The sequence below is a fragment of the Balaenoptera borealis genome, assembly GCF_965194805.1.
Source record: "Balaenoptera borealis genome assembly, chromosome: 11".
Classification (NCBI taxonomy): Eukaryota; Metazoa; Chordata; class Mammalia; order Artiodactyla; family Balaenopteridae; genus Balaenoptera; species Balaenoptera borealis.
The window spans coordinates 7,782,515-7,808,777 of record NC_138868.1 but is presented as its reverse complement, the minus strand read 5'-3'; the positions used below and the strand labels follow the sequence as shown (position 1 = coordinate 7,808,777).

Sequence of the window (26,263 nt, the reverse complement as noted above, 5' to 3'; positions counted from 1 at the left end):
CACACCCCAGCTCTCTCAGCGCTTGCTGGGTGACCGTGGGCCTCCACCTCCCCTGTGCAATGGTAGACTGAACAGCGCCTGCCCTGCAGCGGTTCCATCGCTCCTGGAGATCAATGAAACAGCACACGTTGTGCCTTTTATTTCTGGGAAGCCTGGGAGACTGGACCCCGGAACTGGGACTGCAGGGCCAGAGCAAGGGGGCCTGGGGCAGCAGGGAGGTGAGGCACAGGGGCCTCTGGAGGCCAGCACAGGCAGACACGGAGCAGGACCTGGGGGGTTTCTTGGCTCCAGCCTCACCACCCCACCACCTTCATCTCTCTCCCAACCCCCTTCCTGGAGCCTGGAAACCCGGCTGCATACAATAATTAGGGCTATGGTTGCCATGACAACAGGAGTCGACTCTGTCAGCGTTTTCTCTCCTCCTGCTTGCAAAGAAAGAGAATCCCCAAGATGAGTGAGTGTTAAGGGGTGGGGGGAATTCTCAGGGGGTGCTAGGGAAGAAACTCAAGGAGGGAAACCCAGAATCCAAGCAGGAAGGGACTCTGAGAGACTTCGGGTGCAGGGAGAGGGCCAGGCTGAAGGCCAAGGATGGGAGGAGTCCGGGGTGGGTAGGGGGTGAAACGTCACATCTTGCTTCTTCCCCACCCCCTGAGCTTCGGACACTGCAGCCCTCACCCAAGGGCAAGGTGGGACCTGGAAGACTAATTTTCCTTCTGTATCTCCGCCCCTCTCCCCTGTGCAGGCTCCACCAGCACAGCTATGACCCCTAGAACCCCACCCTTCTCTTCTACCTGGATGGTCTGCCCATCACCTCACACTGAGACTGGACGGCCCTTCTTGCCATTGGGCACTGGGCATGGCTGGTGCCCAACCTCGGCTAGAGCCAGGCCTTTCTCCCAGGGCTCCCCGCTCCCTAGGGCAAGGCCTGGCATTCAGGTCCCCTCGATTTTCTTGGCATTGAAGGCAGAACAGAAGGGGGTTCAGGCTTGACTCCCTTGCCTGGACAAGTCTGTCAGCCAGACCCAGGCCCCTGCAGCACTGACCAGAGCTCAGAGAACCCAGCCCTCATTTACAGAGGCTGAAGGCAGGCTGGCGGTGGAGGTGGGACACGTCCCCATGGCCGACCCAGCCCCTCCCTCACCCTGGGAGGACAGAGGTCCCTCCAGGCCCAGAGGCCCACAGCCATGTGTGATGGGGGACAGAAGTAGCTTGGGCAGAGGGAGCAGGGTGACCAAGCAAGGTCCAATGTGCCAGGTGTGAGCCCTCCCCCGGCAGGGCAACAATGACCGGCAGCAACAACTAGAAAACTCAGCTGCACCCCAGGGCTGCCTTGGTAAGTCACATATACTCAGTCGGCTTTGGTCACCAGAAAAGCCAGGCCTGTCCTTCCCCAGTGGAGCCTCATTCTCAGGTACAGCCCCCTCCGGTGCTCCCCTGGGTGCAAGAGAAGATAAATTCAAACCTGACCCAGGGAGAGCACCTGAGCAGGTGGGGCAGGCGGTGGGGAGGGAGGGTAAAGCACCAGGGGACTGTCTGTACCGGCCCCGGCTCTGAGCCACAGGCATGGAGGACACTGAGGCCTGCTACACGGTGGCGTCTACTCAAGGTCACACGGAGAGGACTTGTGAAGGCAGCGGGCTGGCAGTCCCACTGAAGGACACCAGCCATCGGGGAGAGGCTGCTCCTGCTTCCATCAGCCTCGGAGAGGGGCTGCCACCATCGGGTGAGCCACCGGCTCCTCCGGTGCTGTCGTCTCTGTGCCCCGCGCAGAGCGATGCCATCCTGGCTCCCTCCGTCTCCCCCTCGATGCCCACACAACACTGGGTGTGGCGTTCATTATGGGGCAGGCAGAGGGGGTCATTCCACCCCTCACCCCCAGCCCGGACTTCCTCTCTCATAAGTGGGGTGGTCTTCCCTCAACTCTGGGAATGGTCCCCCTAGAAATAGTGGTCACCTCCACATCTACAACATCCCTGGTCATCAGGGTGACAACCGCTTCGAGAAAGGAGACCTTGGGGACTTCCCTAGTGGTGCAGTGGTTAAGACTCCGTGCTCCCAATGCAGGGGGCCTGGGTTCGATCCCCGGTCAGGAAACTAGATCCCACATGCATGCCACAACTAAGAGTTTGCATGCCACAACTAAGGAGCCGGCGAGCCACAACTAAGGAGCCCGCCTGCCACAACTAAGACCCGGCACAACCAACCAAATAAATAAATAAATAAATAAATAAATAAATAAATAAATAAGTAAATATATTTCTAAAAAAAGAAAGAAAGGAGACCTTGCCAGCCCCACCTAAACCATAGTCCCCTCAGACCCTTCCTGAGCGCCACAGTTGCTATGCAGACATCAGCCCTATTCCCCACCTGGAGCCCAGTCCCTCGTGCACCGGCGGAGGGGCCCTCACCTGGGTGGTGCTGTCCCTCAGCGTGGGGGAGCGGCCCCGGCGCGTGGTGGTAGTGGCCATGGTGGTGGTGGTCTCCATGATGGTGGTAGCCATGTCGGCCAGCAGGGTGGTGGCCGTGGTCTCCGCGCTGAGCAGCACGGACGGCCCCTCCCCCACCAGGCGCAGGTGGCCCTCGGTCCGCACATTGGGGTCGCTCTCGGCGGCCAGCGCCAGCACCTTGAGCCCATTGTAGTAGAGGCCGGACACCTGGCCCTGGAAAGGGCGGCCCTGATCCTGGCCCCCAATCTTGATGGCAGCCTGGCTGTTGAAGATGGTCAGCTGGCGGCCTGGGGGGAGGGGAAGGGGCAGGAGAGACAGACAGAGGGGGGACAGGCAGTGGGGAGGGGGGAGACCGGAAAGGGATAGGGAGAATGGAGGGAGATCCAAGGGAGGGAAGGAGGGGTGGAGGTGGAAACCAGCACGTGGGGGTGGGGTGGGGAGGGAGAAAGGAGGAAGGGGCAGACACCAAAGGGAAAGTCCTTGTCAGCCACTAGGCCAGCAGAGCCAGGTCGGGACCCTGGACAGGAAGGGTCCCCAGGGCACACTTGGGCTGGGAAAGGGGGCCCAGCTCCCCACTCTCCCCACCATGCTCATGCCTCTGGCCTTGCCTTCCCATCCCCCCTCCTCTCCTGCTCCAGGGGCATCACCCCCCTTCTTTCCCTTCCCTCAGTTTGACCCCCCACCTTCCCTCTCTGCTTCCCCAAGCTTCCCACACCCGGTGTCCAGCCCCAAGCCACAGAACCCTCGGAAGCAGCAGGTAGAGGCGACAAAAAGGCAGAGACAGAGCAGCCACTGCCAGGCCACATGGTCAGTGCATGTCAGGGCAGGGATGGAGATGAGACCGAGGGGTGGAGAGTGCACGGGAGGAGCGCCAGCGTGAGTGAGGCTGGGAGCAGCCGCGCGGACCTCACTCCACCCTCCCAGCCACCATCAGGCCCTCTGACCTCTGGCCAGGCCCCCCTCTCTCCTCCTCCCCTCCAAGGCCCAGCCACTGCCTGGGGATCAGGCCCTGGAGAGCAGAGACCTTCCTTCCCCGCCAGGATGTGCAAGCACAGAGATGGAAAATGTTAAAGGGACCTTGCTTCGCTTGCTGACAGCCAAGAAAAACCCACTCCAGCTCCAACCTCGCTCTTTACTTAGCAGTTACACCTCAGAATTCCCACCTGGGTGGGGTTTGGCTGTTCTGTTTGGTTTTAATGGATCTGGGGGTCAGTTTAACCCTCTGAGTTTGTTGCTTTGGTTTGGTTTTTAGAAAAGATATTTATTGTGTTTAAGTTTAGATTTAACTTTGGTTTTGATGTTGCTTATTTTGCGGGGGAGAGGGTCAGAGGAACTACTAAGTTGTCCCCTGCTCCCCTGGACCTTCAGCTGCTGGTGCTGGGGGGGTTTAAGATCTGGCTTAGCCCTTGTTAGCCTCTGGTTAGTGCTTCGTTAAAGATCTGGTTTAGAGTTACGTGCCTATAAGCCCTGCCCCCGAAACCTGGGCTGAGGACAGTCCAACTTGTGAAACCCACACCCTCCTTGGAAACATGGGTTCCCTGGGACACCCAGGCCTCTGGGGCACCCAACCATCTGTCTGGCCTCTGGCCGATGATCAGCCAGGGGTGTGTCTGCTCGGCCCCTCTGCTCAACCTCTGCACCTCCTCCAGCTCTCCCTCCGCCCAGCACCTCCCTCAGGCCTGGAGCAGGGTCACCGTCTTACAGATGGGGGAGCCGGAGCCCACAGAAGCTGAGAACTAGTGAGTGGCGGCTGGACACCAGACCCAGAGAGGCCCCTGAGGAACACCGCGTCCAGAGTTTATTCCCGCATATGAGAATTATGAGAAAAACGAAGGGGAGAAGGTTCACAGTGGTCAAATGAGTTTGGAAAACAAACATTTCACAATTACACAAGAGGTCTCTCTCTCACAGGACCTCTCAGAGCCTTTATTAAAATCCATGTCCATAGGCATCTCCAAGAGGAAGAAACAGGATTCAGATTTCTCAAGCTCATTTCACCACAAATCTCTCTCTCTCTCTCTTTTTTTTTTTTTAACCACAAATCTCTTTATTGTGAAGCATCTCATGGGACTTATGCTTCACAGGACATGTTTTGGAACTGGAAAATGGATTCACTCAATAAATATTTATTGAGAACCTACCACACGCCAGGTGCTGACAGTAAAGTAATCCCCCCAAGAATGCCCAGCTTTTGTTCTCAAATACTTTCCTGCTCCTCATTTCATCTCATCCTCACAGCACCCCGTGTGAGGCAGGCTGAGCCAGGCTCACCATCCCTGTCTCCCCGAGGAGGGAACTGAGGCTCGGGAAGGGGAAGCCTTGAGCAAGGCCATGCAACAAGTGAGCTCCTCCAGCCACACTCTGGGAAATACTAGAGTATGTGGCCCAACCCTTCACTTTCTAGAAGAGGAAATAGAGGCCTAAAGAGAAGATGTGACCCTGCAGCTAGTAAAGGATGCCTGGGGTTCCAAACCACCGGCAGGAGCTCTTCCCTCATCTGGACCACAAGTCCCGCCCCCCCACCCCCCTCCCGGGCCTGTCCAGCTCTCCCTACCCTTGGGGTCACAAGTTGTCCCAGCCTCAGCCCAAGCTGCTCCCTTAGCCTCTCTGATTCCGGGAGAAGGAGGTGGGTAATGGAGAGGAAGCTACATAGGTGAGCCAACTAGGCCCCTGGGGCCCCACCCACCACGAACTCCTCAAAGGGTTAAAGTTCACCCCGCTGGAGAGAGCAGGCCCAGTGTGGCTGGGCACTGTAGGTTTTAGCGATGTCTGTTCGTCCCTTTAACTTTTTGTCCTGTTATGGATTTATCACATCTGGTTATGAGCATGTTTAGTCCCCGCTGGCCGTGTGGGGGGCTGGGAGTGACATTGGGGGTTTTAGTTGGGGCAGGCCCCAGTGGACATTTAAAAGCTCAGTTATCAGCTGGTTAGGTGGAGGATTAACAGTTCTACTTCCCCCCTAGAGTTTAGCCTTAGAGGTACAGAGCTCGCCCCCTCTCCAAAGGGAATGGGATGGCTTTGCCCTTGGCCCCAACTTCCCTTGGTGACAAGTGGCCTTCTCCCTCACACCCAGCAGCGCCTCACACGTACGGCCGCTTAGCCAGCCTGTTCTGTCTTCCTCATCAGCTCAGCAGGCACAGGAATCCCCATGGGACGGCCACCTCTTCCCCATCTCCTAGTCTCCCTGCAACCTCCACTGCTTCTAGGAGACCTTCTGGACCGAGGTGGGCCCGTTCCAGAGATAGCTGCCCCACAGACACTCTCTCAGGGTGGCAGTCTTTCCAGTAGGAACTGAGCCCCCCACTCTTCCCTTTGCTCCTCAGATGACCCTGGTGGACCCTTCCTACCCGCCTTTGGATCCTAGGACCAGCACTTGCTGCTTCCCAAAGCCTTCCTGCTTCTCAGTGTGCTGTGGCCCTCAGCTGGCCCTTGACAAAATCTCTGAGCCAACAGGGCAGCTCCCTCCCAACCTGCACTCCAGCCTGCTTTCCTGGAGGGGTTCCAGAATCTCCCCTATGATCCTAGTTCCTTCCCAGGTTTAGAAAGAGACCAAGGACTCTCCCTCTTCTAGGAAAAGCCCCGCCCCTGTCCAAACCACCACTCTAAAGGACAGGGACCCTTGACAACAGAGAGGAAGGGAACAACCTGGCCGGACAATTGTCCTTTCACTAGGGGGTGGGCGACGGGGAAGGCACGGATGGGGAAAGAGAGAGCTCTGCACCTTTAAGATAGTGTTTTTAAAGTTAATTAATTAATTAATTAATTAATTCTGGTTAATTACCTTTGTCGAGCAGCCATTCATCTACTACTCGACCAAGCCGGTAGGGGATTCTCTGTCTAGCAATCGCCAGGCGCTCGTTATCAAAGTTTCCTTGGAAAAGTTTAGAAAGACAGTAGGTTTCTCAGGCGGCGAAGTCCAAAGGAATTAGAAAAGTAATTATGCATTTCTCAGGAGACTCAGAGTAAGCAGCGACATCCAACGGAGAGGGGGCCAGGTCCACCCAAGGCGGGAGAAGAAACGCGGGTCCCTCGTCCTCCCTCCGGTCCCCCTCCCTAGGCTCCTGTGCAGAGCCAGCCCCACCCTGGGGGCGGGAGCGACCCAAAGAAAGAGAGAGGGACAAAGAAGAAAAGGAAAGGGGAATGGAAGAAAAGGCAGCTGGAAGGTCAAAGGTCAGAGGTTAAACAGGTTTGTCTGTGCTCTCCCAGTCTGCCCACTTCCTTCCCCATCCCAGAGGTGGGCAGAGGGGCGGGGAGGGGCATTTAGCGGGTTTAAGTTAGGGGGTGGGAGGCCTCAGTGGCCCGGCTGGTTACTGCGTTTAGAGGGCTGTTTAGAAGTGGGAGGGACGGGTTAAGCGGGGGTTTATGCAGCATTTAAGGGGTGGCCCAGCACACGCATTTAACAGTGAGATTTAAACCACTTCTCGAAGCCCCCTCGGCTCCCTTTACCTTCCGTGCTCAACCCCCAGCTTCCCCTCACCTCCCACACCACCCCACCCCACCACCAGCTTCCATCTGAATCCCCCCAAGCCCCCCCGCTGCTCTCACTGCAGGCACTTCCGGCCTTCTCACCCTGGTCACAGGTGCCTGCTTGTGGCAGCTGCATGTCACCCAGCTGCCTCGCCCACCCGCTGCATCTCACCTCCTCTTCCACCCCTGGTCCACCCTACAGGCACCCCAGCCCTCCTCTGCCTGGCGGCACCTTGCTCTCTTCCCCCTCTCTCTCACCTTCATTCCAAGACCCTCAGACTCCTCTCTGCTCAGGTGCCCTCTCCTTCCGGCCCTGGGGAACCCAGCCCAGCTCCCACTTGAGGCTTCCTCCTTCAGGTTCCTCCCCCCACAGTTCCTAACCTCCGCCCCTCCTCTCAATCCTGGCTGCCCATCTGGATACACACCTGTTCTTCTCTCCACTCACAGGGAGGAAGGAGGATGTGTGTGTGTGTGTGTGTGCGTGTGTGTCTGTCTGTCTGTCTGTGTCTGTGTGTCTGTGTGTCCTGTGAGCTCTTCCCCAAGGCTGTGGGTGATCCCAAACTGCAGCCGTGGAAATGGAAATGATTTCCTTTGGGAATCTGGCCACTCTACCCACTGAAACCACTTACACGATCTTCAGTAACATGCATGCCGAGGGCATTTTCCCTCTCATCTCCCACTGCACAGCTGCGCTACCTGCCCAATGAGACCTGGGCCTGGGCCTGCCTGCATACACATCCCGTGAATGAGCCCATGGTGTGTTCACGCGAGCATGGATGGGGCCTCCCTAGGTGCTTGCGAGGCAATGAGACGCTGCCTCCCCACAGATTCCACAGGTTCTGAATCCACAGATTCAGGTCACTTGTGTTTCAGACAAAAATGGATCATCCATTTGTTTAGTCACTCAACAAACATTTCTTGAGTGCCTGTTCTGTTCCTGGTGCTGGGTACTGGAGATGCAAAGATGAAGGTCCGGTCCTTGACCATGGGAGCCCCAGCCAAGCAGGAGAGACTGGCAAGTGACCAGCAGTGTCCTGTGTTCTGTTAGAGGTAGCACAGCCCTGGGGACGGGGCTGGGAGGGGCCCTAGAAGACACTGGAGGAGAAGTATAGTAGCCAGAAGGGGGTCAGACGGGGAAGGGGAGGGAGAGGGCGCACACAGACAGAGGCAGAGAAGCAGGAGGGCAGGAGGCATTCGGGCACCTACCTGCACTGGGATAGTTGTGGGTGCGTCTGTGTGTCTGTGTGTGGCATGTATTTGTCTGTGTGCGGGTCCTGAGAAGGAGGGAAGAATGTATGTGTGTCTCACTGGCACACATAACAATTCTAACAAAAGCTCCGTTTACACAGCACCTCTGAGCACCTCTGCTACGCCACGCCATTCTAGCACTCTCCTTAGGTTATCTCATGGAACTCTCACAGTACGGCTATGAGGTAGATATTATCCCCAACTTTCAGAGGTAGAAACTGAGATCCAGAGGAGCTAGATGACTTGTCCAAGGTCACACAGCTTGTCAGTCGGAAATCCAGGATTTAAAGGCAGGTCCTGCTGACTCGGAGTCCCTGGGCTGTGTCTCCTAAGAGTCTGGGCCACGCACACTGCTAACCTGGCCTGCTGGCGTTGTTCAGGGTGACTCTCAGCTTTCGTAAGGGATCTGCTGCCACAGGGCACACAGGCAGCCACCAGGCCCTCAGGTTGCTCTGCTTGGCAGGTAAGGGGGCACCCAGTGGCCTTCCGCACCCCAGCCAGGGGTCCCTGAGCAGAGGAGAGAAGGCGTGACTCCTCTAACCTCACATCCAGCCTACTGGGCTCCAAGGGGAGGAGCTCTGGCTTGACATGGTAAAGCCTTCATGCTCCCCAAGTCCAGCATTGTCCAGTGTAGGCTGGTGTCTTCACTGGTGTGTGTGTCTAAGACAGAGCGAAGTCTGATGCCCACAGAGCCTGGCCTGTCAGTGTCTGCACATCTGTGGGGCTCAGCATGGGAGCGTTTATGTGCCTGAGTTGCCCTACACATGCCCAGGCCCTGGTGTAAGCTGGCATCCCTCTGTAGGGCTTTTTTTCCTTGTGTCTGTCTGACCATGTGAATATTTGCAGTTGTCTGTGTGTCTGGGGCTGGACTGCGTGTTCGTCAGCCTCTGAGTTTCTTAGGGGGCCGTGTGGTTCTCTTTTATTTCCAGGGGCTGCCTGAGAGTGTCTGGGTACAAGCCTGCATGACTGTGAGTCGTGAGCCCACACTGGCATTTTCATCCCAGCATAATTGGGTCCATGAGGGTTTGCACACTTGAACCTCTCACTGTCCGTCTGCCCACGGCCTTCTCAGCCAGCATGGGGCAGCTTCTCTGGGCATCACTTCTGCCAGGAGAGGGGCTGAGCCCGAAGACGCTCTCTCTGCTTCTCAGGGGCTGCTTCTCAGTCGGCCCCCGCGCGTGTGACTCTGCAGTGTTGCTCAGCCTGTATCTCCGCATCTCTGTGTTTCTGCGGTTCTTCTGCAGTACCTCCACTTCCCCTCCCTCTTCATCTCCCGCTCTGGGGCTCTCTTCCTCTCCCTCCCAAGACTCTGGCCACCTCCTCTCTCGCTGGCTGGGTCTGCGCGACAGCGGCTCCATATATCTCCCTGCATCCCTCTGGGAGCTGCCTCCGTCTTGGCTTGTGTCTCGGTGACTATTTCCATATCTCTCCCTTGCTCCTCCTCTGGTTTCCTCTCACTCTGAGGCTCTTTTTCTGCCTCCCTCAGATTCTTGCAGAGTCTCTGCCTCCTCATGTCTTTCAGGTCCTCATTTCTGTCCCTCCCCTGTGCTCCTCAGACCTTGGTGTGTCCTCGGCCACCACAGCTGTCACACTGTTGAACTGGGTCTCTTTGCATCTCCGTGCTCCCCCATCCCCAAGACTGTGAGCTCCCTGCAAGCAGGGGCTGTATGCTGTGTCCTCAGGGCCCAGCACAGGACCTGATACTAGTAGGTTGTCAGTGAAGGTTTGTTGAAGGCACTTGACCTATTTTTCGCTCTTGTTGTCACTTGTCGCTCTCTCCTTTTCACCATGTCCCTTACTTCTTGAGACCCTGGGGTTCCTTTTCTCTGGGTCTCCATGGTTACTTCTCTTCCTTTATCGAGATCACCTAATATGAACCTTTGACTTGCTCTTTGTAAAGACCTGGGTTCTTGCCTTGGTTCTATCCTTGGGAACAGCCCTGCCTCCTTGCCAAGATCCGTTTTGGGTTACTTCTGGATCTTCTCTCTTTGGTTTCTGCATCTGCCTCCCCATTTCCACCTGTCCCTCTTTTCTCAACTCATCCTTCCCTCAATTACGACAGACACCCTACCTCTACCTTCCTTCGCTCCTCTCCTCTCCCATCCACAAACTGGACCCTGGCCTTGCATCCTTGCCTGTTCAGCTGTTCCGCCTCCCTCCTAGCTGACCCACTCCCACAGTCTCGCCCCCACCCTACAAATCCCAACTTTTCCCTTTAGCCGCGCCCCGCCATCGTCCCGCCCCTACAAGCCACGCCTTTCCCGCAGCCGAAAGCCTCGCCACTTAACCCCGCCCCCGGTGCAGGCAGCTCTCCTATCAGAGGCCGCCCTGCCCGCCCTGCCCCGCCCCTCCCGCCGCACCTCCTCTGCGCCCTGCGCCGCCTACCTGCCGGGTACCGCTCATTGACCGGCCAGCTGTCCACCTGCAAGGTAGCATTGCCGCCGCTTCGAGTGAAGCGCACCACGTGGTATTTGCCGTCGCTCACGATGGCGTTGGGCTCGTCGATGGTAATGTCGTCCGTGCCCACGTTAAAGATCACCCCCACGGTGCCCTGGTCCTGGGGACAGGGAGGTAGAGGTCAGGGATCCGGAGGGAGAGACCGTTCACTCCTTCTAGAACTCCACCTGTGAACACCACCGGTCCAGCTCTGCAGCATTTAACAGCTTTACAACACACCTCTCCCAGCCACGTCTTTACTGGACCTTTTCACCTGCCCAAGAAGGTGGGCAGGCTTGCCCCCTCCCCGCCTCATATGCAAGCAAGGGAGTAACTGAGGTTCAGAGAGGTTGGGGAAGCCACCGTGGGATGCACAGCATGGACCTGGAGCACTTCCACTGACCACACCTGCCTGTTGCTTTTTGGTTCAATCAAAATGTTCACAAATGTTCACAGGGCACCTCCTCCATGCAAGGGCCACTGAGCCTCCAGGCCCCAGACAGGGATGACCAAGAGAAACCCAGGACCAGTGGGACCACAGAAGGTGGAGGCTTCACCAAGGCACAACCAACAGAGGAATCCACAGAAGCCAGCCCTGTGCCTGAGGAGGGTCTGGCCTCCCCACTCCTCACACCTCCAAGCTCAAGCCTCGCCTCCCCTGCATGTTCAGCACTGGGCAAGTCCCTGGGGGCTCTGGCACCAGGGCATTGGCAGGTGTCAGCCCATGGAGGTCAAGCCTGAGTGCGGGGGCAGCCCCTCTGCAGTCAAGGGGGCACAGGTATGGGGTCTGGACTGTGTGTTTTGGAGGGAGTCAGGTATAGAAAGAGATCAAGAAGACAAACCATGTTGGGCTTATTAAGGGAAGGTGAGCTTGGGGGTGTAATGGTAGAGAATAGGGCCGGCAGCTGGGAAGGGGCAGGAAGAGGAAAGACAGGGACTGAGGCCTGGAGAAGGGGAGCAAAGGGTCAGTCTGAGCAACCTCTCCCAGGCCCAGGCTCCAGAGAGGACCTGCATGGGGAACCCTGCAGAGGCCACCCAGGATCCAGCCCAGGAAGAGTTCTGTCCATGGTGCCAGAGTGAGAGGGAGAGCCTCACTGAACCCCTAAATGGTGCCAGGTCCTCTGTGGGTACTGTACACACATGCTCTCTTCATGCCCACAGCAACCCTCTGAGGAATAGACAGCATCCCAGTCTACTGAGGGGGAAACTGAGGCTCAGGGAGGTTAAGTAACCTCCCCCAATCTCACAACTCATAAGAAAGGAACCCCAGATTTGAACCCCAGTTGGCCTGACTCCAAAGCCAAGTGCTCGCTCCCGCTTTGCCCGCCAGTCTCGGGAGACACTGACTCAGAGTGCTGGAGGTGGGGGTGATCTGAGAGGCTACTGAGGCCAACCTTCCTTCAAGACCAAAGACATCTAAAGAAGCCAGTGGAAGGCCCACTTGGCCCTAAACCCGAGCCCCTACTCCATTCCCCTGTACTACCCAGCAGCACCCCCGAACTCGGCCTCCTGAGTTCCTGCACCCCTCCTTCCACACAGGACAGACACTCGCACAGGCTCACACAGTCACGGGGACCAGATCATCACGGAAGACACTACACTCCTGGAGTCTTCCTGAAAGACTGTCGTAGTCTGGCCTGGGCATGAGGAACCATTTAGTTGCCACCTCCAGTGCCCAACAGGGCCGAGAGGCTTGGCGGCACTGGGAGTGGGGATGGGGTGACTCACAGACGGGGCAGGGATTGGGGTTTTGCAGAGAGAGTTGGGGGGCAGGACGTGCAGCTGTGGCCCACTTGAAGATCCATGCCCTATCCCTTCCCCACTGTGGGTCCAGTTCTCCCCCTCCTAGAACCTGGGAAAGACACGCACACACACACACAGAGTCATACACACTCACACACACACACAGAGTCATACACATGCAGCGTCCCTCAGATGCAGCAAAGCAGGGAAACTGAGGCTGAGCTTGCCTAACAAAGGGTACTAGCAAGCCGCACTCATCCACCACCCACAGACTGACGACATCCAGGGAGAAGGGGTGGTCCCTGCTCCCCACGTGAGAGGAACAGACCTCAGTACTATTGTTAGTAATAGAATAGCATCAGCCCCTTGGGTGCCTCTGAGGGTTTCTCCCCATGAGGCTCAGCTGGGTGGTGACAAAGGTCAAGGAGCAGGAGTGGTCTGGGAGCCGGGATGGCAGAGGGCTGTCCAGGGCGGCTGGAAGGCAGGGCACCTGCGTTTCCTAGGAGGCAGCCGAGCCCAGAGCCCAGAGCCGTGCACTCCGGGGGAGAGGCAGCTCCCAGAACTGCTCCCCACGTGAAGTCAGTTGTCACTTCTGTTAAAGTCATTAATTCCTAATTCCCCAATTACCTCATTAGGCGGCGGTGGGAGAACGAGGCCGCTCCTACAGCAAATAATTATGGGAGTCAAAATTAATTTGGCAAAGTGGAGCGACGCTTTATTAGAAACGTCAAATTGCTTTTCTCTTATTTTGCTGCCGCCTCCCCACTCTCTGAGAGCTGCTAATGACGCTGTGGTGGGAGCTGATATATCACCAGGGGAGGAGGGGGCTTGGGGGCTGCCCCAGGGGGCTTCAGCCCGTCGGGTGCCCAGCTCTCCCCTCAGAGCTGATCTCTCTCATGGCTCCCACGCTTCCTCCAGGGCCCCCGACCCTCGCCAGGCTCCCCATCCCAGGGGCAGCCCCGCCCCGCCCCGCCCCGCCGCCGCAGTCTACAGCACCAGGCACCAGGCCTCGTTCCTCCATCACCCTTGCTCCTCCATAACCCGGCACGAGGCGAGGGCTGTGGGCAACTGCTGGGAGGGGAAAGGAGACTCCTTCTCCCTGAACCCTGATCCCCCTGCCCCTTCTCCTCAGCACTGGGGGAACCCTGTCCCCTAAACCTACAGGCACAGAAACAGAAGTTGTCAATGAGGCAGACACAGTACACCCACAGATCGACTCACCCAGGTGTATGCTCACAGATGCTCAGGATATTAGTGAACACAGTGGTTCCTACAGGCTGGGCAATGTCCTCAGTGCTTTACATACATGATCTCGTTTAAACCTGCGAGCATCTCTGTCCTTTTATCATGCCATTACACAGATGAGGACACAGGCTCGGAGAGACAAGGTGACTGCACTAGAACAGAGCAAGGACGTGGCAGAGTTGGAACTCAAACCCGGGCATCTGCTCCAAAGCCACACACTGCCTCTCAGGACTATGTGATGAGAGAGCAGCAGCCCTCACTCACAGAGAGGGACCCGGAAACACAGTCACACCTGCCACGCAGTCAGGAGACTGAAACAGCAGCAAACACCACACTGCCAAGAAATACAAATATAGAGCGACACACCTGATCAGAGGCCACGAGACTGTCCCCCACGGCGCCCCCCCCCCCCAGCACTCCTGACACGATCAACTTGCACGGGGCCCACACTGTCACATACAGTCACCGTCCGCACTGCCTCTCATGCAGGTGGAGACGCTCACACGCACGGAACTTCCAGGCCTTCTTCCCAGGCTACTCCTACTCTGCTTTCCTTTCCCCCTCGTTTCCCTGCCCGACCTCCCAGGCCCGGTGTCCATCAGCTGCCACTTCTCCTCCAGCTCCGCTCCTCCAGCTCTCCTCAGACCTCCTTCCGTCCCTCCCTCGTGTCGGGGAAGGGGTGTGCAGGCTGGGGACCCTGAAAAGCTGTCGTAAGGAGGGGCCAGAGCCCAAACGAGCCTTCTCCCCTGGCTCCCTCGCTCCCCTGAAAGCTCAGGGCCCCCCACTCAGACCCTTCCAGCACACAGAGCCTGGCCAGCCTGTTCGATCCCCCCAGCTCGGGGGGTCCTGGCCAGGGTCACCATGTGGGATGCGGGCAGGGAAGGGAGGGGGCCGTAAGGGGCTGCATAGGTGGCAAATGGAGACTGAGGTCAGAGGCCCAAGGGTTAAGACAGTGGGCAGAGGGCAGGGGAGAGGCTAAGAGCAGAAATGAAATGGAGCCAAGCTTGAGGCCACAGGGAAGTGTGTGGGGCAGGATCAGAGACGGGGAAGAAAGGGGGCCGCCCGAAGACGAGAGTTAGGATGGAAACTGTGAGAAGAGGAGCCACAGGCATGGCGGGAGGCCTAGAGGGAGGCAGTGGGAAGCAGCAGAGGGCGAGGAGGGGAGCTGGGCAGAGAAAAGCAGAGCTGAGCGGGACCGGAGGTCAGAGCAGAGATGTGGGGTAGGGCCAAGAGGTCAGGGAGGAATGAGCAGGGCTATGGCCAGAAAGGCTGTAAGGGAGGCCGGGTAAGGGGGCGGCTGGGAGGGCAAAGGTCATGGGAACAGTAATCACGGGCAGGGAGGCCCGAAGGAGGGGACAGGACTCAGTGGGAGGCATAGGTGGTGCAGGAGTGAGCAGGCAGCAGCCCAGGGCAGTCACAAGGTGGGGATGTTCCCACAGGCTGCAGGAGAAGGGCCGGGAAGGCTCAAGGAGGCCCCTGACTACATTCCGGAAGGTCAGAGACACAGACGGTCTCAGGGTGGGGAGCTGGGGAGCTTCAGGTCAGCGGAGGTGGCTCTGGGGGCCTCAGTGAACAACCGGGAGGAGAATGGGTCTTAGGAGCCGAACCACAGAGAGGAAACCCCAGCACTCAGGGAACAGAGGTTCTGAGGGCTCCACGGGAGGGAAGGATGTGAGGTGCTGGTCCCACGGCAAGAGAGGACTGAGTGGATTTGGGGTAGAAGGCTGGGGGGTCGGGGGCGCCGGCCCCGCGTCCTTACGATGTGCAGCTGCAGGTAGTCCCCGAGGCCGGAGGCACTGTCCACTCGCACCAGCACAGCGCTCCGCTGGTGCGTGCTGAAGCCCACGGCCAGGCGGTCCATCCTCGTGCTCGGCCGGTCATTGGGGGGCCATGTGTAGGTGATGAGCGCTCCCCCCTTCCCAAAGATGTATGTGGTCCCGGCTGCAAAGAGAAGGAAAGGGAGAGGGAGATAAGAGGTCAGGAGGGCGAGATTAGCGGGTCCTTGGGGCTGTGACCAGAGCACTGGGACACCAGTTTTAGGGTACGGGGCTTCAACTGTGATACCCACAGCGGCCACCAGGCCCTGCCCTCTTAGGAAACAGTTGACAGGCGGGTGCCTGGGTGGGAGCCCGTGCAAGCGCACAGACAGATGTAGCTGCCTCATCAAGAATTCTAGCTTTAATTACAGCAAAACAGAGAGGTAATAGAGACAGTGACACAGAGAGAGAGAGCCCGGAGAGAGGCTGGCTGCAAGGGGACGGAGAAGATCGCCAGGGACAGGCAGGACCCAGGGGGCCTAGGCCTGACCCACTCGAGTGCTCCCAGGGCTGGCAGAGGTGACAGGTTCGAGGTGTGTGCTTCTGTGGGGCCTGAGCTGAGCAGGCACCGAGGCAAAAGGAGCCCCAGGCGATGGCGGGAGGACGAGCAGGGGCTGTTTGCTCTGACTCACAGCCTGCAGGCTGGCCCCACTCCAGCACCTGCTCCCCACCCCCTCCCAAGCCCCTGCAAATCCTGGCCCCAGTTTGCCCCGACTCCCTGCTTCTACTCCCAAATAGGGGGCTGCCTGGGTGCCAAAACGGGGCGGGGGGGAGGGGGGTCCTGGAGCCCTGCCCGGAAAAGAAGAGACAGACAAGGGGGTGGGGGGTAGAGATTGACAGCCAGAGGAGGAAGGAGGCAGAGAGACAGATGGACAGAGAGGGACAGAGAGGGGTGTAGGTGAGAGAAAGCGGGAGAGTGGGAGCCAGAGATGATGAAGGGATCCCTCTCCTTCCCCTCCCCCACCCCACCCTCTCTCCCCCTCTGTCTCCTCTTTGCCATCCGGCTGCTGCCGGGGCGGGTGTGAGGTCCCTAACGATCTCAGCCCCAAAATAAACCCTATTAGTCGCCTTGTTCCCTCCTGCGGCTGCCTGGGCTCCCTGGGGGTGGGGGCAGACTGATGGCCAGGGTGGAGGCAGGAGTTGGGGCCGGTCACCCAGTTTCCGGAAAGGGAGCTTTGTCTGGGAGGCCTAGAGGACTAGTACTCTGGGGCCTTCAGAGAAGGGAAGACAACAATCTTGCATTCTTTAGAACATAAATGGAGCAGATGAGATTCATAAAATGCTTAATTAAATAATTAGCCACTAACAACTCCTCTCAAAGCACTTCTTGCGGGGAGAGGGGTTCAGGGGAGGACTTATCCAGAGAGAAAGAGAGAGGCAGATGGGGCCTGAGGGCAAAAGCCTGGAGTAGGCTGGGAGAAAAGCATGGCCTTGGGGGTGGGAGAGCTCTGGGTGGGATGGGAAGTCCGGGTCAGGGAAGGCCTGGGTTACTTCCCCGGAGCAAAACTGCTCTGCCAAGACGGCAGCCAAGCTGGTAACACTAAGGCCAGGCCTCTCAAGAACCTTGGGGTCTCTCACCTCATGGACTGGGAACCCCACTGTAGTTTGGGCAATCGGGGATCAGGGGCCTCTAGCCCAGGAAGCTCCTAGGCCCCCAAAGGAGTGGGGACTCCTGAGTGCCTTGGAGGGAGGCACCATCTGCAGGCCCAGGAGGAGCTGAGGAGAGAAGCGAAGGCTGTTGCCTGGGTCCCAGAGAGGCAGTGAGGCCAGCAGGGGGCTGGGGTTGGGGGAGCAGCAGCTGTCACCCAGAGCACTTGTCATCAGTGCCCTCCGTCTCCCCAGGCAAGGCTAGAGGGGAGAGATGATTCCCGGGGGGCAAGGCAGGTGGGAAAGAACCACCTTGATGTCAATTAACTGACATCTTGCCACAGCACATTGCAGGGAAAGCCCCCCGCGCAGAAGATAGAGGGAGCTCGGCTCTGCCCCCCCAAACTGAGGTATGCTTCCTACCTGAGGGCCCCGGAGGCTCAGTGGTGAGATCTGAACTCTCAGGATGGGGTCCCAGGATCAGGGTGGAGAGCTGGATTGGGGCAGTGAGCCACACACCCGCCCTCCGGCAGGTCACTGCCTGGACAGGGCAGGGCCCGAAGGCTAGGGGCAGGGTAGGCCTCAGTCAGCAACGTTCTCGGTCTCTCCACTCCCAACACTGCAGCACTCTGGAAAATCGGCTGTTTCCATGGTAACCGTAATAGCCAGCGTCCTCCCTTCCCCCTCCACTCACTCACAAGCTGCATGTACAAAATTTGGGGGGTGAGGTGAGCCAGGGGAGCTAAGGTGCTGACCCTCCTCCACATACACCCCTCCCTGCTTCCCAGACCAGAGGCTGCTGCCTCTCAGCCCCCGGGCTCCAGGGTCTCCCAGTCAGACGCAGGAGGGGCTTACTAGGTTTCTTGATCCCTCAGACCAGCAAAGGAAACTCCATCTACCTGGAGCCTCCCAAATCTCCCAGGTCTAGGAGAAAGGAGGCCCTTTCTCCTCACTTTCCCACCCCAGGAACCCAGACAGCACATCTGGCTGAGCCCGGAGAGGGCGTGAGGAGCGAGCACGCCCAATGCCCCATAGGGCAGCGAGGCCGGAGGGATCAGAGGCGGGGCGGGTGCTCCAAACCCCGGGCTCCGCAGCAGACACTTCCCCAGTGACGCACCCGCAGACCCCACACCCACACACAGGCCACGACGCAGCCAGCTGCGCACAAAGACCCAGTGTGGAGAGGCAGACCCCAGACAGGAGACAGCCGGGAAACATGGCGGTAAGCGCACAAAGACGGGCCCTGGCAGGCGGCGAGGGCAGCGGCTGGCACCGCGCAGGACGGGACAGGCGCACGGGTCCCCGCCCCCGAGGCCCATGGCGCATGGGCCGCACACCCCCGCCCCAGCCTCCCCCAGTCCCCAGCCAGGGCCCTGCTCGGCCGGGCCTCCCCCGGGATTTATTACACAGCTGCTCTCCCACTGCCGCCAGTTTTTTACGCGGGGCTGGCCTGTTAAAGCTTAAGGGCGTTCATTACACAGTGGGGAGATCGGGTGGAGAGACACTTCTTGGGCCGAAGAGGTGAAGGATGAATGGTTTATTGGACTGGGGCGGCAGTAATTACCCTGGGGAGACATTTCTCTCCCCGGCACCGCGCTCCAGCCCTCGGGCGCAAAGGGCTCGGGCTGGGGGGGGACGCGGGCGGAGGGGCGGGACTCCGCCTGGTCCCTCCCCGTCCCTCCCCGCCGCGCTGCGTAGGCGCCTCCCGCCTCTCACTCCGCAAGCCGTCCTCTGCCCTGGCCACCGGACGCCCTGGGTCGGGGGGCGAAGGCACGTGGAGCCCAGGACACCGAACCACAGCTAGAACCTCTGAAAGGTTCCGGACAGGGCTCCAGAGAAGAAAGGGGCCAAAGACAAGGCCCATTATGTTGCCCTAGGGTGGTCCAGACCCATTGTTTTTGACCTCCCCAGGAAAACGCTAGTGAGCTACATAGTACACAACAGTGCAGGGTGGAAGGGTGGGGAGCAACCCTGAAGCCCAAGGCAAGACAGCCTCTGGCCAGACACAAAGTGCCACAGGCCCAAGTGGCCACCACCCAAAGGCCCAGGCCTGGAACCTTCTGCCCACACCCAACATAGTCCCCTCAATGCCTCCTGGACCCAGAAATTCACTGATCCAGTAAAACACTAAATGATCAAGAATCTTCTGTACAATTCCCACACACCTGCATTCTAGAAAAAAAAAAAAAAAACCCCAACCAACCATTAATAATGGTTAGCTTACCCAGACCCAAACAACATAATCATCCCATGTGAAAAACCACGCATGCAGTGCTGCCCCTGTGGTTAAAACGACATGTGCAGACCCTCTGCCTGCATGTCCCTGCCGCATCAGAAGCCATGACAAAAACCTTCTGGTAGATCTAGAATCATGAGAGGATAAAACGTCCTGCACAATCCAGAAAAGGTGCAGTCCTGGGTGCCCACAGCCCACACCAGCTCTTTGTATACAGACCCTCACAATCCAAGGGGTTATCTCTCCAGATCCAGAGCCCTGGGCTCAGGTCTCTCTTGATCCCAGAACAATATCCCCTCAATTCTTAAGCCTATTCTTGGCCATAAGACATCCAGTCAGAAATCCAAGTGAACACACCCATATCCAGAAAATCAAATTAAATGCCAGCCCCCTTTATAAGCTGGAGTGATGAATCCAGAACCCCTGTAAGCTCCTGACTCAGAACCGAACTGGGATTGACCCCTCTATTCCTGGCCTCAGAGGGTACAAGAAATGAAGGTCAGGGGTTGCAAGGCTCGTAAAGGGCTCTGAAACTAGAATCAGGGTCAAGGATCAGGAGAGTGTCACCCCCTCAGGCCATTTTTAGGACCCAGGTGTACTGGCCCTCCCAAGCTCAGACTGACATCAGGTGCAGGAGTGTCAATGAGTGTCTGGCAGGTCAGTAGGGATATTATGTAACAGGTGGGGTTGAGGGTGGAAAGGGAAAGGGAGGAAAGAGTGAAGAGAAGGAGGGAAGGAAGGCAAGGAGGAATGCAGGAAGAACCCAAAGAGGAGGGAAGTGGAGACGCAGGTGCAAGAAAGAGAGGCTTCTCACACTGGGGGAAGCCAGGGAGATGTTGGCACAGAAAGGAAGGGTCTCCTCTGGCCTACAAAGGTCTCCCAAGCTGGCCTCTTCCTCTAGCCAAGCATGGGGTCCCAGCAGAAGCCCATCCTGTCGCCTCCCCCCACATCTGAGGTGCGCCCAGGTGGGGTTCAGCCATGACAGCTGGCCTCCTCCCTCCTCTTCTATCTGCCCTTTGACCCTCTTCCTTCCTCTTAACTGCCTGACCCTTCTTGGGCTCCTCCACTCGGTCTCCCCACCACCTTCCATCACTGCCCAGCAGCGCCCTCCACCTCCTCTGCTTCCAGGTGGTCCTCGGCAGCCATTGGCCCTCTTGGGGCTGTTTTTTTTCTCTGCGCAGCAAGGGAGTCTCTGAGGCCATCCCAACACCAACATTCCATAGGTTCCCATCCCCCAACACCCCCCCAAGCTCTTTCCTCCATTTTCCCTCCCTCTCCCCCAGCTCTTTGCATCTCGACTCCAACTCCTTCACTGAGCCTTCTTCTGGCACTTTGGCTCCCAGGCCCCTCCTTCCAATCTGCTCAGCTCCCCTGGGCCAGCCCCTCTCTCCTTTCCCTTCCCCTTTCACCTCCTCTCCTCTTCCCCCCACCATGATTTCCCCTGATAGCCTTTCTTCTCTTGTCCCTTCATGCCTCTCCTCATTGCCCAGAAAGACCATGTCCTATCTGGGTGTCTCTGGGGACTGAGCCTCAAGGGAGTCAGAAGGGACGATGAAGAGGATGGTGAAAGGCAAAGAGGGCCAGATTGCTCGCGGGGAGAAAAGGGGAGTTAAAATCAGGAGCAAGGTGTGGGGGGGGGGGGAAGTGGAGCAAGGAAAAGAGCCTGGAGAGCATTGCACAGAGAGGACCCCAGCTGGGACAGAGGTTAGCCAGGGACATTCTGCTGGGCAAGGGAGAAGAAAGGAATGAAGAAGAGTGTTGGAAGAGGCCGCTCCTGGGAACTGGATGAAGAGAAAGTAGAGACATGAAGAAGATAAAGGTGAACTAGGAAAAAAGGGGGAAGGAGAGTAGAAAAGGGGTGGAAGAACTTAAAGTGATATGGGGGAACAAAGACTGGGAAGCAAGGATGGACAGACGTAGAACAACGATGGGGAGGCAGAGATGACTGCAGAAATAGGAAGCCATGAGGGCATAGATGCGAAGTGAAGATACAGGCATGAAAGATGAGGGCAGAACAAAAATGGAGTAAAAAAAAAAATGAGAGGGGATGGATGAACAGAAATGGAAGTGATGGGAATACAGAAATTAGAGGCAACAAGGTACAGAGTGAGAACTGGTGAAGGCACAGTGATGGGAGTCAAGATAAAAGGTGATGGAAGCATGGAGATGTCGGAGTACCAAGATGGGAGGTGATAGGGGTTCAGAGATGGGAAGTGATGGGAGGACAGGTATAGGAGGTGATGAGAATATAGGGATGGGAAGTAATGGAGGTACAGAAACGGTGAGTGTTGGAGGGATGAGATGGGGACCGAAGATGAAAGGTGATGAAGTATATGGATGGGAAGTGATGGAGGTACAGAGATGGGAGGTGATGAGTTGCACCATATGGGAGGTGAGAGAGGTACAGAAACGGTGGTACCCTACGGAAAGTGATAGCAAGGTACAGAGATGGGAGGTGATGTGGAGTACAGAGAAGGGAAGTGGACTAAAATGGGAGGTGATGGGGGTCTCTGGGATGGTAGGTAACAGGAGCTTTGAGATGAAATGTGAAGGAGAGACTGAGATGGGAAATGATGGAGTCTGACACGGAATAAAATGTGAAGAGGGACAGACACGGGAGGTAGTGGGGAGGGCAGAGATTGGAAGTTATGGGGATGCAATAATGGGAAGTGATGGAGGTACACATAATACGGAAGACAGAGATGGAAGGTGGCAGGTACAGAGATGGGAAGAGATGGCATCCAGAGAATCTTAGAGGTCTAAGGTATGAGGTGATGAAGGGACTGGGCTGGGAGAGCCAGCAAACCCACCAAGGGGAGAAACCAGAAGTGATAGAGGTCAGAAATGGAAGGTGATGGAGTCTGAGAGGGAAGAGGAAGTAGGTTTTGAGATGGAAGGTTATGGGAGGGGGCGCTGAGATAAGAGGTGATAGTCAGTGTAAAGTGATAGAGGACTGACTCCAGGAGGTGATGGGGAGACTGGGACAGGGGAACAGAAATTCAAACAGTGGGAGGTGGGAGATACTGAGGATCAGAGGTGGAGGTAGGGCAGAAATGAAGAGGTGTGGAGAGGAGAAACCAGAGATTCAGGGAACGAGGCTGGGAGAATAATGAGACAGTGGAGCGAGCTGATTGCTTGGGAGGTGGTGGAAGGACAGTAATGGGGGAAAGACAGGACAAAGACGGGACAGTTGCTGGAGAAACAGAAGTAAAATAGAGACAGATATGAAGAGGTGGAAGAGGCAGAGATGGGACACGTCTGAGCCAGAGATGATAGATGGGACAGAGTTGAGAGGTTGGTGGGGGACAAAGATAAGAAAATAATGGGTACAGAGATGCTGGACCAGCAGTGGGAAGGCGATGGTGAGGCAGAGGTGGAGGTAAGCCAGATGGAGAAATGATAAGGGGCAGGGATGGAGGAGGTGAAGAGCAAGAGAAACGGAAGGGAGAGCTGGGCAGAGAGGATGAAAGGACAGACGGGGAGGTGGTGAGGGGACCTAAACAGGAAGGTGATAACAAACCAGAGATAGGGATTCGTAGGTAAAGGTGAGGCGAGGAATGAAAGTGATGAAGACAGAGATGAGGGTGATAAAGGGACGGGGTTGGGGGATTGTGATGGAGAGGCGAGGGTGGGGCTGAGACGCTGGGAACCGAAGATGGTAGGTGAGGGGGCACGGGCCCGCAGAGCCGAGGGGCCGGGCCTCGGCGCTCACGGGCTGGGGTGCGGCCCGCGGGGGCCAGGGCCGCGCACACGGGAGGCCCCGGGGGCCAGCCGGCCGGCCGGTATCGGCAGCGCCACTTACCGTGCCCGCCGCGGGTGAGGAAGGGCATGCGGTTGATGGCGATGGGCACGGTGCCGTGCTTGCTGTGGAAGTGGTGGACGTGATGGGTGGTGCTGAGGCTGGAGGAGACCCGGGCCCCCTCGGCCGCCCCCAGCAGCAGCAGCAGCAGTAGCGGCAGCAGAGGTGGCGGCGGCGGCGGCAGGGGCCCGGCCAGGGCGGGGGGGCGGCGAGGGCACCCCCCCGGCCCGCTCCCCCCGGGGGGCATTTCGGCCCGGGGGCGGCCGCCTCACAGTCCCATGGCCGGGGGCAGGGATGCGGGGCTGCGTAGCCCCGCGAAGCCCCCCTCCGGCTCCGAGCCCCGGGAGGGGGGTAGGGGTGAAGAGAAGGAAAACCAGAGCCCAAGCCTCGGTCCAGAGCCAACGAAATCAACTGGATCCCGCCGGGAAATCCGGGGTCCGCGGAGTGGCAACGCCAAGGTCCAGGACGCCTGGGTCCATCGCGAGGAGCTAAGGGTCTCCCCGCATCCCGGCGGGGTCGGAGCGGCGCAGAGGGCCGTCAGAAACCCGGGGGAGCGCCCGGGGGAGGGGGCATGGTGCCGGGTGGAGAGGTAGGGGAGGCGCGGGGGCCAAGCAGGGAGGGGAGAGCGGGGGAAATCCTGCAGAAAAACCGAGCCGGGGAGGAGGGGGACTGGAGGAGAGAAGCGGGAGACCGACGGAGGCTAGGGCCGCTGCCGCTGCCGCTGCCGCCCGACGGAGACAGGGGAAAGGAGGGAGGGGCCGGGGGAGGGGGGGCGGGAGAAGAGGGAAGGGAAGCAAATCCGGGTGAGGGGGGAATGAAGGGAGAGGAGAGGAGGGGAGGGGAGGGGAGAGGAGAGGAGAGGAGGGGAGGGGAGAGGAGAGGAGGGGAGAGGAGAGGAGGGGAGCGGGGCTGAGCAGAGGAAAGGCGTGAGCCTGCTAGATTCCGGCGGAGAGATGGAGGCAGCGGAGTGTTGCTGCAGAGGCTGAGAGGGCTGGAAGGGAGAGGGAGGGAGAGAGGAGGGAGGAAAGGAGCGGAGTGGAGAGGGGAGGCGAGGGGAGGGGGAGCGCGGGAGAAGGAGGGGGCAGGGTGGAGGGACCCGAGCGGCTCCCGATCTGCGGGCGGCGCTGGGCAGCTCCGCCGCGCGGCTCCCGGCTAGCCGGCTCGGGGCTCGCCTCTCCTCTGCGCGAGCCCCACCCCTCCCCCGCGCCCGGGCGCGCGCTCCCCTCCCGCCCCCTCCGGAGAAGGTGCCCTGCTGAATAATTGAACAGGACTGAGGCTAGCAGAAGAGGCCGCTCTCTTCCACCTCCTCCCTCCCCCCCACCTGGACGAACCCCAGGAGTGCTCGCTGGTCCAGTGCGCAGAGACGTGGCCACCGCCACCTCTGCACGCACGCCTCGGAACACACGTGCACGCTAGGATGTGGACGGGCTCGGGTATGGAGACACCCACGTGCCCATACAGGCATCCGTGTACGCGCACGCACACATAGGCTCAGACACATACATGCATACATGTGCTCATAGACACTGGCACACGAACTCACACTCAGCCGAGCGTGTACACATGCTCACGGAGGCAATACATGCACACACACATACATGTTTGGTCACAGGTAATGAATGAACAGCCAACGTACACACGGACAGCTCCCTCCAGCTCACCGTCCAAAAACAGGGTCACCCATGCGCCTACAGACAACGCACCCAGAGGCTCAAAGGTACTCCAGAGTAAGACATGCCACACACACACAGTCCCTCGCCACCTCTCCAACAGGGTGCTCCCCTCCCCCCCCCACACACACCCTCCTGGACTCCTCCAATCCTTCCTCTCCACTTCCCCTGCCCCTCCCGCTGCCTCAACCTCTCCCTCTGGGGAGGGGGTTTCCAGGATACTTATCCACTGAGTGGCCCACTTGTGACAAAACCCTTCCTGGGCCACTTATGTCCAGCTGAGGAAGTCACTTCTCCTTCTAGGGGCCCCTCCACTGAGATCAGCCCCCTCTCAGACTTTGGGACACCTCTGGGAAACACGTGTCACAGGCCAAGAGGTAAGTGCAGGGAGGCTTTCTTCCCTTCATCTGGATGCCTCCTCTGCATGGGGGGGGGGGGAGATGCTGAAGGTAGAGAGGGAGGGAGGTAGAGATGGGACCTGGAAGGAGGCAAAGAAGGAGTGTCATAGAGTGAGAAGGAGAGGTGGTGAAGAAAGGGCAAAAGGAAGGGGGTGCGAAAGGGGAGGGAGGGGCTGGCTCCTGCTTATTGATTCTGAATTCCGTTGTGGAGCAAAAACTGCCACCAGGCGCCCCACAAGTTCTGCACCCAGCTCCTGGGTGCAGTCAGAACCCGGGACAGCTCCTCTGCCGCAGCTGCCGCCTCCCCAGCCCTGCTAGATGCCAGGGCCCCATTTGGCCTCCAGCCCTTCAGAAGGGAAGAAAGGGGTCCTCAGAGGCACCCGGGAGGAAGTTTCCAGGTGGTGCGTGGCCCCATGAGGGAGGAGAGATTGCAGGCTGGGGAGCAGGGCTGGGGCCCCCAAAGCCTTGTCCTCCTGCCCTCATCCCGTGCACGCTCTTGGCCCTGGCGCTGAGGTAGAGACTGACATAGCTCTGAGCAGGCAGAAATGTATGGTCCCGGAGGGAGGGAGGGAGGGAGGAGCTGGTGGCAAGAGGAGAGGAAGGGAAACCGCCTAGAGGCCAATCAATACCAGTGAGTGGGAAGTGGAGAGCTGGAGAGGGTGACGCTGAGCAGCGAGGGGGAGAGACAGAGGGTAAAAAAGAAGGGAGAGACAGAGGGTAAAAAAGAAGGGAGAGACAGAGGTGTGCAAGAGATCAATAGAGGCTGCGGAGCAAGTGGAGAGCTGAGAAACACACAGAGGGGCAGAGATGGGGAAGAACCGACTGCCTGGGCGAGCCAGGGACAGGCTCTGGGAGACTGAGCTGCCAAGGGGAGCTGTCCTGACCTCAGCCCTGGGACTTCAGGCCCTGCCAGGAAGCATGCCTCCTTCCAGCTTCCTTCCCCTCTCATTTCATATTCTCTTTTTCATTCTCTCTCCGCTTTCCTCTCTCCCATCCTGGAGATGACTTCTCTCCCTCTGATCTCTCTCCTGCCTTCCCAGGGCAGACTCCTGAGCCTCACAGAGGTACCTTCAGCCCCAGGTGTAATGCCCATATCCCAGATGGAGAAACTGAGGCCACACAAGGGGAAAGGCTGTCTTGAAGGTCGGACTCCTCCTCATGCCAGTCTCT

General features: G+C 58.4%; 1 protein-coding gene across 30 annotated transcripts in view; it reads right to left on the bottom strand.

Moving 5' to 3' along the window:
* NRXN2 (neurexin 2) overlaps positions 1-26,263 on the bottom strand; it is a 109,509-nt gene that overhangs the window by 14,440 nt on the left and 68,806 nt on the right. For 20 of the 30 annotated variants that reach the window (XM_082343971.1, XM_082343978.1, XM_082343993.1 and 17 more), the window contains 4 exons: positions 15,346-15,527; positions 10,548-10,719; positions 6,229-6,318; positions 2,409-2,734 (listed from right to left, as the gene is read on the bottom strand). In XM_082343971.1, the coding sequence (XP_082200097.1) occupies positions 2,409-2,734; positions 6,229-6,318; positions 10,548-10,719; positions 15,346-15,527 (770 nt within the window). Of the gene's footprint in view, positions 1-2,408; positions 2,735-6,228; positions 6,319-10,547; positions 10,720-15,345; positions 15,528-23,028; positions 24,159-26,263 lie in introns of those variants that run through there. The other 10 variants (XM_082343975.1, XM_082343984.1, XM_082343991.1 and 7 more) reach the window with 4 other exon arrangements.